At 44.5% G+C, this 13,503-nt stretch overlaps 2 protein-coding genes across 2 annotated transcripts in view; one reads left to right on the top strand and one right to left on the bottom strand.

Annotated features, from left to right (window-relative positions):
* Positions 1–4,790: 4,790 nt before the first annotated feature.
* LOC121450440 (Friend virus susceptibility protein 1-like) lies at positions 4,791–13,005 on the bottom strand. The gene is made up of 2 exons (XM_041655320.1): positions 12,525–13,005; positions 4,791–10,350 (listed from the first exon to the last, which is right to left on the bottom strand). The coding sequence occupies exon 2, from the start codon at positions 9,769–9,771 to the stop codon at positions 8,236–8,238; it is 1,536 nt and encodes a 511-aa protein (XP_041511254.1). The 5' UTR covers positions 9,772–10,350; positions 12,525–13,005; the 3' UTR covers positions 4,791–8,235.
* Positions 13,006–13,200: 195 nt separating this feature from the next.
* Positions 13,201–13,503, top strand: part of Cdc5l (cell division cycle 5 like) — a 37,181-nt gene continuing 36,878 nt past the window's right edge. Inside the window, exon 1 of the mRNA XM_041655319.1 lies at positions 13,201–13,400. Within this exon, the coding sequence (XP_041511253.1) occupies positions 13,356–13,400 (45 nt within the window). The 5' untranslated portion in view covers positions 13,201–13,355. The remainder of the gene's footprint in view (positions 13,401–13,503) is intronic.

Here is a 13,503-nt window from a genome sequence, read left to right as displayed (position 1 = left end):
ACAATATGGTCAATAACCACAGGGACCAAGCCATATCCAAACTATAGCAATACTAAACTTCAAAAATCCATAAAAGATTTATGGGTATTCAGTAGCATCCCACAGTGCTTTCCAAATTTATGGTGTGAGAGATTAGTTTGGTAGGACTGTTTCCTTTTGATCTTGAACATTTGGCTCCCAAAAGTTAGGTCGGTTATGGCATTGTTTCAGAATTTGACATGGCAAAGTATTTAGTTTTACTCTCAAGGTCATGCAGCAGCTCTAAGGACAATCAAGACAGTATTATCTGAACACAGGAACACCTCCACCCTGACTGAGGAATGTGCCAGACATGGGTGGTGCACTTTTTAGTGATCTGTATGGGCCAGCTTCCCAGTGGACTTGGAAAAGGACAGAGAACTCAAGAGATGGCTGGTGTCCTTCCAATGCAGGGTGATGGTCTGATCTCACACTAAGTATCTGGGAGGCTCCTTCCCCGAATCTGTATGTGAAAGGCACACATTTCTGGGAGTGATGAAGGAGTCCAGCCTGTGAGCCTCTCAAATCAGCAGCCAGATAGCTCAATGCCTATAGGGAGGAGCTGCGGGCAGGCCTGCTTTTCATCCCACCCGGCTCCCTCATGGTTAGCTTAGGCCCGGAAATAGCAACACACAAACTGTATTATTATTTTTTTTAAATATTTATTTATTTATTTATTATGTATACAATATTCTGTCTGTATGCCCAAAGGCCAGAAGAGGGCACAAGACCTCATTACAGATGGTTGTGAGCCACCATGTGGTTGCTGGGAATTGAACTCAGGACCTTTGGAAGAGCAGGCAATGCTCTTAACCTCTGAGCCATCTCTCCAGCCCCACAAACGGTATTATTTTAAACACTGCTTGGCCCATTAGCTCTAGCCTCTTACTGGCTAATTCTGACATCTTGATTAATCCATTTCTAATAATGTGTGCAGCACCACAAGGTGGTGGCTTATCAGGAAAGATTCATCATGTCTGACCTGCCGGCTGGCTCCATGGCGGCTGACCTCAATGCCTTCTTCCCAGCATTCTGTTCTGTCTACTCTGCCTACCTAATTTTCTGTCCTATCAGACCAAGCAGTTTCTTTATTAATTAACCAATGAAAGCAACAGATAGACAGATGACCCTCCTCCATCAAATGCCTCATTTTCTGAGTAAAAATGTCTGTCTTTAACAACTGTGGCATGCGTTCAGGGAGCAACAGATAGCTCGACCCCAGTAGTGGAGTGTGAGTGTGGCATGATGGCATGATTATTTGGTTACAGAGAGTAAAAAGAGACTTCTGCTAGAAAACGAGGACAGAATGGATGGCCAGGGCTTAGTTGCTTTAAAATGAGTTCTTCTTTAATGGGATTTCAAATAGAACTCAGAATTCTGCATTCTTATCCAGATTCAGCAGCTTTCTTTGACCATAAGGGAGGGGACCCAGGAGATGGAGGGACTAGGGAAGCCTTTGGGATGATGTAGCTGTGGATGAGGGGAGGAAAAAAGTGGTCATAGGAAGATAGGGCCCCTTGTAGCCCATATGGCACAGTAGTATAATCAGAAAACAAAACACACTCCGCTTTCAATGGACACAAATGGGGGATGCACAAGTGAACTCTTTGTAAACCAAATTTCAACCCCTATCTGCCCATTATTCAGTGAACTTCACTTCCTACATTCCCACACATATCAGTCTGGTACTGATTCCTCAAATAAGAAATTCATGAGGAACTATAGGTTTTCCAGGAGGAGTTCAACATCTGTAGATGGATTTTTCTTTGGGTCGCTAATCAGCTTCCAAAGAAAGACACAGAGACTTATTAATTCTGAGTGCTTGGCCTTAGTTTAGGCTGCCCCACTAGCTCTTTTAACTTAATTTAACCAGCTTCTCTTCATCTATGTTTTGCCTCCAGGCTTTTTACCTTCTTTCATTCTGTATGTCCTACTTTCCTGTTTCCTCAGCATCTGTCTGGCCCTTGGCATCTTCCTGGTGTCCTTTTTCTTTTTCCCTTTCTTTCTCCTCCAAGCCTAAATTCCTCTTTGTACTTATTCTCCCTGCCAGGAATTTCTGCCTACACCACCTTCCTTGCTATTGGCCATTCAGCTTTTATTAGACCAATCAGGTGCCTTAGGCAGACAAGGTAAAACAGCAACACATTCTTATATAATTAGACAAATATTTTGCAACAGATATCAGGAAAACTGGTTTTAGATGCCTGTGACACATAATGATGAAAGGGCCTGTGATGCAGTTGGCATAGAAGTCTGGGGTACAAATACATGCATGATAAAAAGAAAATCTCTGTGAGACATGTGGAGTCAGGGTCTAGTTTTAATGACCAGATTGGGATACTGGTCCCAAACAGAGCAGCGAATTCCTGGGGCCTGAGGAAAAGCAAATGCTCCCTGGGAACACTGCCCCACATCAGGGTACAGGAAACTCTCTAGAAACGAGACCCACAAAGATGAATTCCTGAGAAAAAAAATTAAAAACCACAATTGGATCCACCACAAAAGAAGTGCTGGCAGCTGAAACTCAAGCCAGATTAGGTGACTAAGACTGTTTTGCAGGGACTGGGGAGATGACTCCACGGTTAAAGTTGCTTGCTGCTATTCCAAGAGAAACAAGTTCAGTTCTCAGCACTCAAGTCAGGAGGCTCACAACTCCCTGTAACTCTGGCATCAGGGGCTCTCAAACCTTCTTCTGGCCTCATCGGATATCCTCACATGTGATGCATACATATTCACACACACATACACATAAATAAATAAATCTTAAAGAATGTTTTGCAATATGGTATTAATTACTATGGTAGGGTGCATATGATTCATTTTGTAGTAAAGACACCAGAATACCAGTTTTCCCAGTGATGGCTAATGAACAATTGAGAAGAGGGGTCTAGGAATGCCAATCTGGGGGTTGAGGGGGAGCTAGAGAGCTTGTCTTAAATTGAGTACATTTATTTGAGGGAGATTATGAGGACTAGGGGTAGTAACTAATACTCTTCCCAACTATACCTTGATGTTGCTGTTGACTTTCATCCCTAATTTTAGCCTTTTTCTGTGCAGTCTCTTGGTGTTAAAAGATAGGTGAGAGCTGACAATATGATTCAAAAGTAAAAGCACTCACTGCACTGACATGAATTTGATCTCTGGGAGACATGGTGGAAGGGAAGAACCAACTCCTGGAAGTTCCCTTCTGACCTCCACATGTATGCTGTGGCTTGCAACACCACTCCTCAGTAATAAATACAAATGAAAATAGTAAAAAAAAAAACAAGGCGGGTGAGATAGAAATTGATATTTTAAGTATTTTCCTCAGGTAAGCAAATGTCAATTCAGTCAGATCCAGTTCCAGAAGGTGGTTATGATGGCAAAATGGAGAATGATGTAGCCTAAACTTCCCTTTGTAAGTTAGGTAGACCACTACTTTCTGGAGTCAGACTCTTCCAAATTATGTGTCTTGCATGTCAATAGGTATTATGTGGAAAAGGGGTTCTATGTCAGAGCAACTTGGAACTTCTTTAAAAAACAAAGAGGGGCTAGGGAGATGGCTCAGCAGTTAAGAGTGTACACTGTTCCTATAGAGGACCTGTGTTTGTGAACTACAACCATTTGTAATTCAGTTTCAGGACATCCAACATGCCTGAAAATCACCCATCTGCATCAAAAAAAAGTATAAATCTAAAAAGGAAAAAGAAAAGTGCATTATCTTTAAGTTGTCATTGCATAAAAAAAGTGGATTCTGGGCTGGAGAAATGGCTCAGCTATTACAACCTGGAGGACCCAGGTTCGGGACCCAGCATCCACATGGTGGCTCACAACAGTGTGCAGCTTCAGTTCTAGTGGATCCAGAGCTGTCATCTGGCCTTCTCGGGTACTGCAGAAATGTGCACAGACATACATGCAGGCAAAACACCCATATATGCTAAAAAAAAAAAATTCTTGAAAAAAGAGATATGGATTCTCTCCTGACTTCAAAAGCAAGAGTCAGAAAACAAGCTGTCACTGGGTTGGGTCCTTCTTGAACCAGCTCTTCAGGGAAGAGAGCATTTCATACTCTCACGCTAGAGCAGCAGTTCTCAACCTGTGGGTCACCACCTTTTGGGGTCACCTAAGACCATAGACGACAGATATTTACATTACGATTCATAACAGCAAAATTAGTTATGAAGAAGCAACAGAAACAATATTATGTTTGGGGGTCACTACAACATGAGTGTTAAAGTGCCACAGCCTCAGGAAGGTTGAGAACCACTGCTCTACTGTTTGCTGGCAAAACTAGGTGCTCTCTTTGTCTCTGAACCATCACCCTCCACTGCTGCCTCATTCTTCACGTACTGTTTATGTGGTAACCCACGCCACCTCCTTTTCTTTTTTATCAAGCAATATCTGAATTTACCTTTAACATTTGTAGATGCTCATTTTGTAAGATTCCTTTCAGCCTATCAGCTATTCCCAGCAGATGATTATCATAACACATGTACAAACAGACATGCATGAAAGAGTAGATAACTCAAGATTACAGCTATGTATTAGCTTAATCTGTAAAAGTTGATCATATGGGCTGGACATGGTAGTACACACTTTAATCCCAGTATTTGGGAGGCAGAGGCAGGAGGATCTCTGTGAACTGGAGGCCAGTGTGGTCTACATAGCAAGTTCCAGGACAGTCAGGACTACATAAAAACCCAGTCTCAAAAACAATACCCCCTCCCCCGCCAACCTGAAACCAAACCAAACAACAACAAAAAAAGTTGATTACATGGGAGATTCAAGGTAAGTAAAGTTGGCTCTTATATTGTTCTCTTAAAGGCAGAGTAGACAAATAGGCTGAGCACACAGTAGGACAGCAGTCTCAAGTGACCTCAAGGGGTATTGCTAACTCTGGCTGTGCGGTCCAGCAAAAGCTCCATTCTCTTAGACTAGAAAAGCGATTTTATCAATGCATTGCCACAGTTCCTCCTTTTTATTTTATTAAAGAAAAAGCATGTTGATTTAGATGGTTACTGGTAGGTCAAGGCATGGTGTGTTGTAGGGCCAGCCTGAAATCTGCACCATTTCCTTCACGATTCCTTTTGAAACGTTAGCAAAGGCATGATAAGACTTTGAGAAGGAAGACAATCAGAATGGCTACCTCTGTAAAAGATCACACTTTGAGACTTAGTCCTTGTGTATTCATAGTCACGGTTCTCAAGCGTCAGAGAGCTCATGGAATGAATCTCTATAGAAAGGGGGTTTATTAGAATGACTTACAGGCTGCAGCCCAGCTACTCCAACAACGAAGAGCTGTGAACACACAGTCCAAATTCAGTAGCTGCTCAGTCCTACAAGGCTGGTGTCTCAGCTGGTCTTTGCATTCGCTGGAATCCCAAAGAAGTATGCTCCAATGCCAGTGAGAGAACGGATGGGCTAGGCGAGGGGAAGCAGGCAAATAGCAAAAGCTGCCTTCCTTTATGTCCTTATATAGACTTCCAGAAGAAGGTGTGGCCCAGATTAAAGGTGTGCCTTCCCACCTCAAGGTCCAGAACAGAGGTGGAATTCCTACCTCAAAGGTTTGGATGCGAAGTGTACTCATCTACTTCAAACTAAGCACAAAATCTCTTACAGGTGTGCCTTCCACTTCAAGATTGTAGTTCATTCCATATATAGTCAAGCTGACAACCTAGAATAGCCATTACAAGTCCATCTCTTGTTAACTTGACACACAATCATATCGTCTTAGGTCATGATTAATTTCCAAATGAAAACAACCAGGTCATAATATGCCTAACCATTATAACTATCTCATGTACAATCACAAACACATTTATTATATATTTAACCAGGTCATAATTACACCTAACATGATATAACTATCCCTCATATAATACAAACACATTATAAATTTAAAATATGTGGCAAGGTCCCTCGGGGGACATCCTATTAGTATTCTTTTAATTGATGTTACAACATATAAGGAATTGAAAGAAAACACAAATATCTGTACATGTGTTAACAAAATACAGCAGAAATACTCATGTCAACTATAATCCTCATTTTTTGCAACTGGTCACGTGGCCTTGGCTGGTATTTATAACTACCTTCCTCTCCTACCCATTCTGTATTTCCTCCACCCTTGGCAAGCACATTAGCAAGTCTTGGTTCTTTTTCTGGAGGAGAGACCCATATCTTCATTCCTGAGGTGTCTGTATCCCTTGTCATCCTGCCTGGATTAGGCTGTTGTAAATTTCCCATTGACTTTAATCACAGGACATGGTGGCACCAAAAGATGCTCTAATGGATCTCCTGTACTTCAGACAGAATCCTTCTTACTTCCATTGTAGAGAGGCAATCCAATTTCCCTTTGGTAATCTGGATCAATCACCCTCCTAAAACTGTTACCCCTTTCTTAGCCTGTTGGTTTAAGGGCATTAGAAGCACAGTGACCAGAGGGAAGCTGAGCTTCCAATACAATGGAATGTCTGTAACCAAAACTTGTAGGTCAGCAGAACTTAGGATCACAGGAACAGGAAACAAATTTTTTCCTAGTGGGTCACTAGGGGTGATAATAAGTGGAATTATTCCCTTTTCTACCTCTTGATCCCTAGATCCATGGACCCTCGCTAATGGGAGAAACTGTACCATATATTAGATGTTGATTCAAAGCATGTATGGCCTTTTGGAGAACCCTGCCCCAGTCCTCCAGGCTGCTGCCACCTAATTGGCACTGTAACTGTGTTTTCAAAAGGCCAGTCCATCATCAGGCTGGTTGTTTCAGGATGGTGGGGAACATGCTAGGAACAGTGGATTTCTGATGATTGTGGGCCCACCGTTGCATTTCTCTGGCTGCGAAGTGAGTTCCCTGGTGAAGCAATACTGTGTGGACTACCATGTCGGTGGATCAGGCATTCTCTAAGTCCACAGACGGTATTTTGGCAGAAGCATTATGTGCAGGAAAGGCAAAGTCATAACCAGAATAAGTATCTACTCCAGTGAGGGCAAAGCGTTCCTTTCCACAGAGGAAGTGGTCCAACGTAGTCAACCTATCACCAGGGGGCTGGCTGGTCAACTTGGGGAATGGTGCCATATCTGGAGCTCAGTGTTGGTCTCTGTTATTGGCATATCTGGCAATCAGAAGCAGCTGTAGCCAGGTCAGCCTTGGTGCATGGAAGTCCATGTTGAGCCCATGCACAACTCCCATCTCTGCCTTCATGGCTTGGTTCATTGGCCCACTGGGCAATGGCAGGAATGGCTGGGGAAAGAGGCTAACTGTCCAGAGAATGGGTCTTACTACTTGATTACTGAATTCCTCCTCAGCTGAAGTCACCTTTTGGTGAGCACTTACATGATAACTCATACCTGTCTTCCACACTGGTCAGATAGGAGGGCTAAATGGAGATGTGTGGGAACTACCACCCCTGTATCTTTCACATCCTTGATGGTGGCACTAGGTTTCTGCAGTTCCTCCAGGGATGTGTTATTGTTTCTGATTCACTATTTTCTTTGGCAATTGCCTCTGGAATTCTAAAGGCTTCCATTTAGTCTTTCTAATGATATTAGCCCCCACGCCATAGGTCAGGAAACCAATGTGACATTTGTACCAACTTCTAAGTATATCTATCCCAATTACACGTTCTGGTACTGGGGAAATAACTAGAAGATGAGTTTGGGGACCTACTGTGAGTTGGACTTCAGCCAAAATTCCATTAATCACCTGGCCTCTATTAATCCATTATGGGTTAATAGAGCCTCTATTAACCCTCCTTTAATTGGAGGGCTAGTGTTTCTTGGGATCTCCTGGAATCAATGTCAATTCAGGACCAGCATCGAATAGACTCTGGAAAGTCTGATTGTTTCCTTTCCCTCAGTGTACAGTTGCCCTTGTAAAAGGCCGTAGGTCCATTGCAGGGAAGCCTGGAGAAAGACTAACTGTAAAGCTTTTAGCTATCTTTTCAGACTCTTTCCTTAGGGGAACCTGGCCATCCCTTTATTTCAGAGGTTCTCAGTCTGAAAACTGACTCAAGTCTGGAAATTGATTCACTGGCCAAGAATGTATTTTGTCAAGGTCCAGTATAGCCTTTCTTTCATTTGTTTGAGAATTTTTCTGCTTATACAGATCAAAGAGAAATGCAGTAGGCTTCTTATTGATGTCATGCCTGGTAACACCATGATTGATTAGTCAGTACCAAAGGTCCATACAAATCATGCCAAAATAAAATTCATTTTGTCTGTGCTGACCATTACTGGTTAGGCCATTATGAACATTGTTTTTTCTATGCTGCCGATATGATAATTATGATCATCGTGCCTTGGGCAATTCAGTGCTGCAACCTGGTCCCTGCTACCTTGGGGCCCAATTAAACCCATTGCATTTAATTCATCCAACTGAGCAGCAGCATCTCCAATCCTAAGGTTTGGCACGAGGAATAGGGCAACCACAAAGCTTTTCAAATGTGCTGGTGCCCCTCTCACCATTTTGCGCCTTATAGGACTAGTGAAGGGCATGTCTTCTGGACCCTCCCATTGAGAAGGTTCAGATTTTACACAATACACCCACTCTAGCATTGCAATTTCCCTGAGCCTTAAAATCCCTTCATCAACACTAAGCCAGGGGAGATCAGGCATTTCCAACTCCTTTTCAGTAGGCCATCTTTTGATAAATGCTTCAACCAACCATTCAAACAAACTTTTGACCCCCTTTTTAACTGTGCGAGCTTCCATATTAAACCTACAATCTTTACTCAGAGGGCCCATGTCAATAAACTCAGCCTGATCTAGTTTTATGTTCCTTCCACCATTATCCCACACCCTTAAAACCCATTCCCACACATATTCCCCAGACTTCTGCTTAAATGAATGAGCAAACACGTTAAGCTCCTTAGTAGTGTAGTGCACCTCCTCACGGACTACACTTTCTACCTCCCCTCTAGAAGCCTGCTTTGCTTTAGGTCCAGTTATACATCTAGAAGGAGCTATTGGTGGGCTCTCAAGGACATCAGTATTGCCTTGATTGGCATCTTCTTCAGAGAAAGTCACTGCTGGTTTAGCCGTCAATGACGGATTAATACCCTCAGTGAAAGGTGAAGAAGGCAGTATTTCAAGGGGTGGGGCCGAGGGTACTATTTCCTGAGGTGAGATAAGCCCTTGAGAATCTGAGGGTTCAAAGTTCTCAGCTTTAATAGGGTCCTCCCACACATCCCCATCCCAAGTTACAGGATCCCATTCTTTACCAACTAATGCCCTTACTTTCACGGCTGACACCCTCTGAGGCTGAGATGTGGGTTTTTGCTGTAGTTCAGCCAACCTTATAATGAGGGCTTCAGTTTGATTTTCCACAACTCGAGTTCTGTGGCTGCTGGCAAGAAAATTCTCCTCCAGGGCACACTTAGAAACCTTTAGACTATTTATTCGCATCTGGAGCTGGTCATTTTTGTCACTAAGTTCTTTGTTCTCCTTCTTCATTTTCTGAAGTTGGTTAATTTTATCACGGAGCTCATTCCTATCCTTTATCAGTTTATCCAGAGATAGTAAGAGAAACCAACCAGCAGCATTATTTTCCTTATTTTCCCCCAAACTGTCAAAAGTTGCATATACAAGGTTGTCAAATCCACTGTCGCTTACAATTGGTGAATCAGGATAATCAAATGCTTCTATCTCTTTAAGTTTGTAATATAGTTCGCACCACGGGCTTTCAGCATTCTCCAAGATCCCAGGAGAGGGAGTGGCTGTAGTTGAAGGTGCTGGTGAATTGAAAAGCCTATTCCAGATACTTAAAAGATTCATCTTTATACTTCTCTTTCTCTAGAACCACTGCTGGCACTAAAATCTGTACTAGTCAGAGTTCTCTAGCGTCACAGAACTTATAGAACGAACCTCTCTCTCTCTGAATGACTTACAGGCTACAGTCCAGCTACTCCCACAACGACGAGCTGTGAACAGACAGTCCAAATTCAGTAGCTGCTCAGTCCTACAAGGCTGGTGTCTCAGCTGGTCTTTGCATTCGCTGGAATCCCAAAGAAGTATGCTCCAATGCCAGTGAGAGAATGGATGGGCTAGGCGAGGGGAAGCAGGCAAACAGCAAAAGCTGCCTTCCTTTATGTCCTTATATAGACTTCCAGCAGAAGGTGTGGCCCAGATTAAAGGTGTGCCTTCCCACCTCAAGATCTGAATTAAAGGCCTGTGTCTTCCAGCCTCAAGATCCAGATCAAAGGAGAGTTTCTTCCTACCTCAAAGGCCTGGACTAGAAGTAGATTCATTCATTTCAAACCAAGCAGAAAATCTCTCATAGGTGCGTCCTCCATTTCTGGATTGTAGATCATTCCACAGACAGTCAAGTTGATAACCAAGAATAGCTATCAAGTCCTGAAAATCACAGAAGGATGCAGTCAGTTACTAAACACCATCTTAAAGTGTTCATTCTGAAAATAGAAATTTACAGTTGCTATGGTTTGGCTAGGAGTTAAGGCCACTGGAATAGCTGGAATGGTAACTGTGGCAGCTATGATAGCTGCAAGAATCACTCCAATGAACTTCATATGTGCATGTTCTGGTACATAACTAAATTGTATTTTTTTTTTTTTGAGACAGGTTTTCTTTGTGTAACAGCCTTAAGCTATCCTGGAACCAGCTCTGTAGACCAAGCTGGCCTTAAACTCACAGAGATCCACCTGCCTCTACATCCTGAGTGCTGGGATTGTGTGTACCACCACTGCCTGGCATAAGTAAATTGTTTTAGAGCAGATTCCTCCATGCCACTTAAAAAACCTTAAAATCACAATGTAGTAAGAGGAAGTTTGGTGAATGGGGTAAGAATTGGACATGCACAGGCCTTTTCTGGTGAGGACTCTGATCACTGGCTAGAGTTAGGTCCACACCAGTATGATCTCATCTTAACTTGATCACATGTGTGAAGACTCTACAGTATTTCCAAATGAAATGTACATGCTAACAACAGCTTTTGTTATTGGCTTTAATTTTGGTAAAGTGGAGGATGGGGAATGCTGTTTTTTTTTTTTTTAAGTGAAATCCTGAAACATATTTATGGAGTTTTCCATGTGACTGATTTTCTGAGGACATTTGAGGAAAAGTATGTTGGATAAGACGTGGCGCTGTTCTCTTTAGAAGTGAACTAAAGCTTGCTTTGCTGAAGGTTCACAGTGATAACAGTCTGGCTACTTGATGGTGACAGTCCCTGCGCTGGAGGAACCCTTTTTTGGGGTCTCATTCTGACTGATGAGGCTGGAGTGGTACTGTGAGGATAGCAGATTTATGTGTGGTGTTTCTGGATGTGGGGCTCTGATCTCAGGGGTTCCAGACTTTCCATCTATGGAATCCTGAAGGGGCACAAAGTCTACGTGTTCACAGGTGTTCAAAGACAGCTGACAGGGCTGCTGTGCTCAGAAGGGGCAAGCATATCATTTGGAGGCTCAGTTCACACAATAAAAGGGGCAGTGTTGGTGCATCTGACTCAGATTTTCACCACAGACATGGTAGATCTGGTTGCAGAAGAGTGTCTGTTCTCAAAACACCAATCCTCTGAGATAACTGACTAGCAGGTGACATTAACATGTCTTATGGGAGAGGCATCTTTTTCAAGTTGTCAGAAAGATGACCCATGATATGGAGGTGGTCCTGAGTGAAAGAAGCCATCACCATGGACCTCTGGAATATTCTACTCCAGTGCTCTGGGAGAGGACTGACCCAACTGTGGATTTATTAAGGTATCTTGCTTGCAAATATTGGATACCTAAATCCAGTGGCTGAATCCAAAAAGGGATGGTGGAAGCAGCTACGACTTGAGAATGATCTCGATCCAGGGGACCACGCTGAGGCCAGAACCTACTTCTAAGTTTTTAGAGTTTGTGTTTTGATTGTTTTTCACTTTATCTGTGATGCCCTTTCTTTCCATCGTTGTCTCTATAGTTCAAAACACATGCAGTCCACAATCTCTAATGGGAGGTTAGAGATTCATAGGCCAGCAGGCACACTGACCTCTTTTGGATCCTGCAGTAAAAATTCCCAGGGAGGTGTCTTTAGCTCTGGTTTGATCTGGTCAGCCAACTGGTGTGCATATGCGCATGCATGCATGCCTTTGGGTGTGATAATAACTGAGAGATGTGTTGCTGGCACGGTGGGCAGGAGCGAAGGGTTATACATCTCTACAAGGAAGCATTGCAAAGAGAGTCCCAGAGGCGGAAAACAGCTTCCCACCCGCCATACTGCCAGTTGACAGAGCTGAGTGAAATGGGACTGTAGCTGGCTAAATCCATGTGTATCCTAATACATTACCAGAAAGCAATGCTTTTTTAAATTGATACAATTTCTCATTTCAAGGGAAAAAAAAACAAATCGAATCAGGAAATTCGTCATGTCTTCTCGAAGAGGCAAACGGAAGCACAAACAACAACCAAAACCAAAACTACTATTTTTCCCTAGCGACCTGGGGTGGAGTCAAATAACTGCTCTGGAATAGTGAGGAAGTCTGTGTGGGGAACAGGGAGAAGAGACGGCAGAGGGTTTGACAATGTACACCTTACCGAGGTTTTGCTGACTCGCAGCCGGGCTCTGAATTTACGAACAAGCGAGTCCTACGTCCCACTCTTCAGTCGCCGCCGACCCAGACTGCAGAGGCAAGAGTCTGGCAAATGACCGAGCCCCAACGACGAGCGACGAGTGAAAGACGCCGGCGTGACAATTCCGTGGGGTTCTAAACCATTTTCTGAGCCCCTCGGGGGCTGCGCTGAAGTTTGCGTGGCCCTGGAAGGGCGAGGGACGTCTTGGGGGAGCAGTCACGTCGCTCAGATGGACGATCTCACGGAAGCAAGGGGTCCCGCACCCAGCGCTCGGCCCTGCTGGCTGCGATTCCCCGAGGATCCCGCGAAGGACCCGTGAGGATCTCCGAGACGCCCCGCACGGCCCGAGCTCCGTTCAACAACTTAACCACGCTGTCTTCGGGTCCGCCCGGGGTGGGAACGCCACGCCCCTGACATTCCCTCTGCCCGCCCCCGCGTGACGCCAGGATCAATCCCGTCCCTGCGCTCCCAGCCAAGTTCCACCTCTGTCATCTCGCGAGAGTTTTGTTTTCCTCCAACCTGTCTTGGACCTGCGCGCGACGTCGGGCGCTTTGGCCCCAGCGGTTTGATGATTTTCTGTCAGTCTTAAGGTTCCAAACAAACCGCGTCTTTTCCCTTCGGCCATTGAGATCTCGCGAGATTTACCGGGCTGCCCCGAGCCGCGCCTGCGCAGACCTCTTCAAAGCCGAAGGTCGCTCTTGGAGGAAGTGGCCTCTTTGCGTCCCGTAACCGGAGCGCCGTTACTACTTTCTCGAAGCTCCTCTCGGCCGCTTGCCGGGACACTCCGCCGCCAAGATGCCTCGGATTATGATCAAAGGAGGCGTCTGGAGGAATACCGAGGTAAGGCAGCTTTTCCCGCCGTCCGCTGCCCTCAGCCGGGTCCGGTAGCTTGTGCGCACGCGCGGGGCGCCGTGGCTGTCCCGCGGGGTCTCCGTGGGGCGCC

The sequence above is a fragment of the Microtus oregoni genome, unplaced genomic scaffold, assembly GCF_018167655.1.
Source record: "Microtus oregoni isolate MIOR12 unplaced genomic scaffold, Mior012 000007F_ref0000211, whole genome shotgun sequence".
Classification (NCBI taxonomy): domain Eukaryota; kingdom Metazoa; phylum Chordata; class Mammalia; order Rodentia; family Cricetidae; genus Microtus; species Microtus oregoni.
Note: the sequence above shows the minus strand (reverse complement) of the source record. Positions and strands in the feature narration are given on the sequence as shown.

Bases quoted from the DNA above. Each gene is read 5' to 3' on its own strand.
- LOC121450440 (XM_041655320.1), bottom strand. From the start codon at position 9,771: ATGAATCTTTTAAGTATCTGGAATAGGCTTTTCAATTCACCAGCACCT.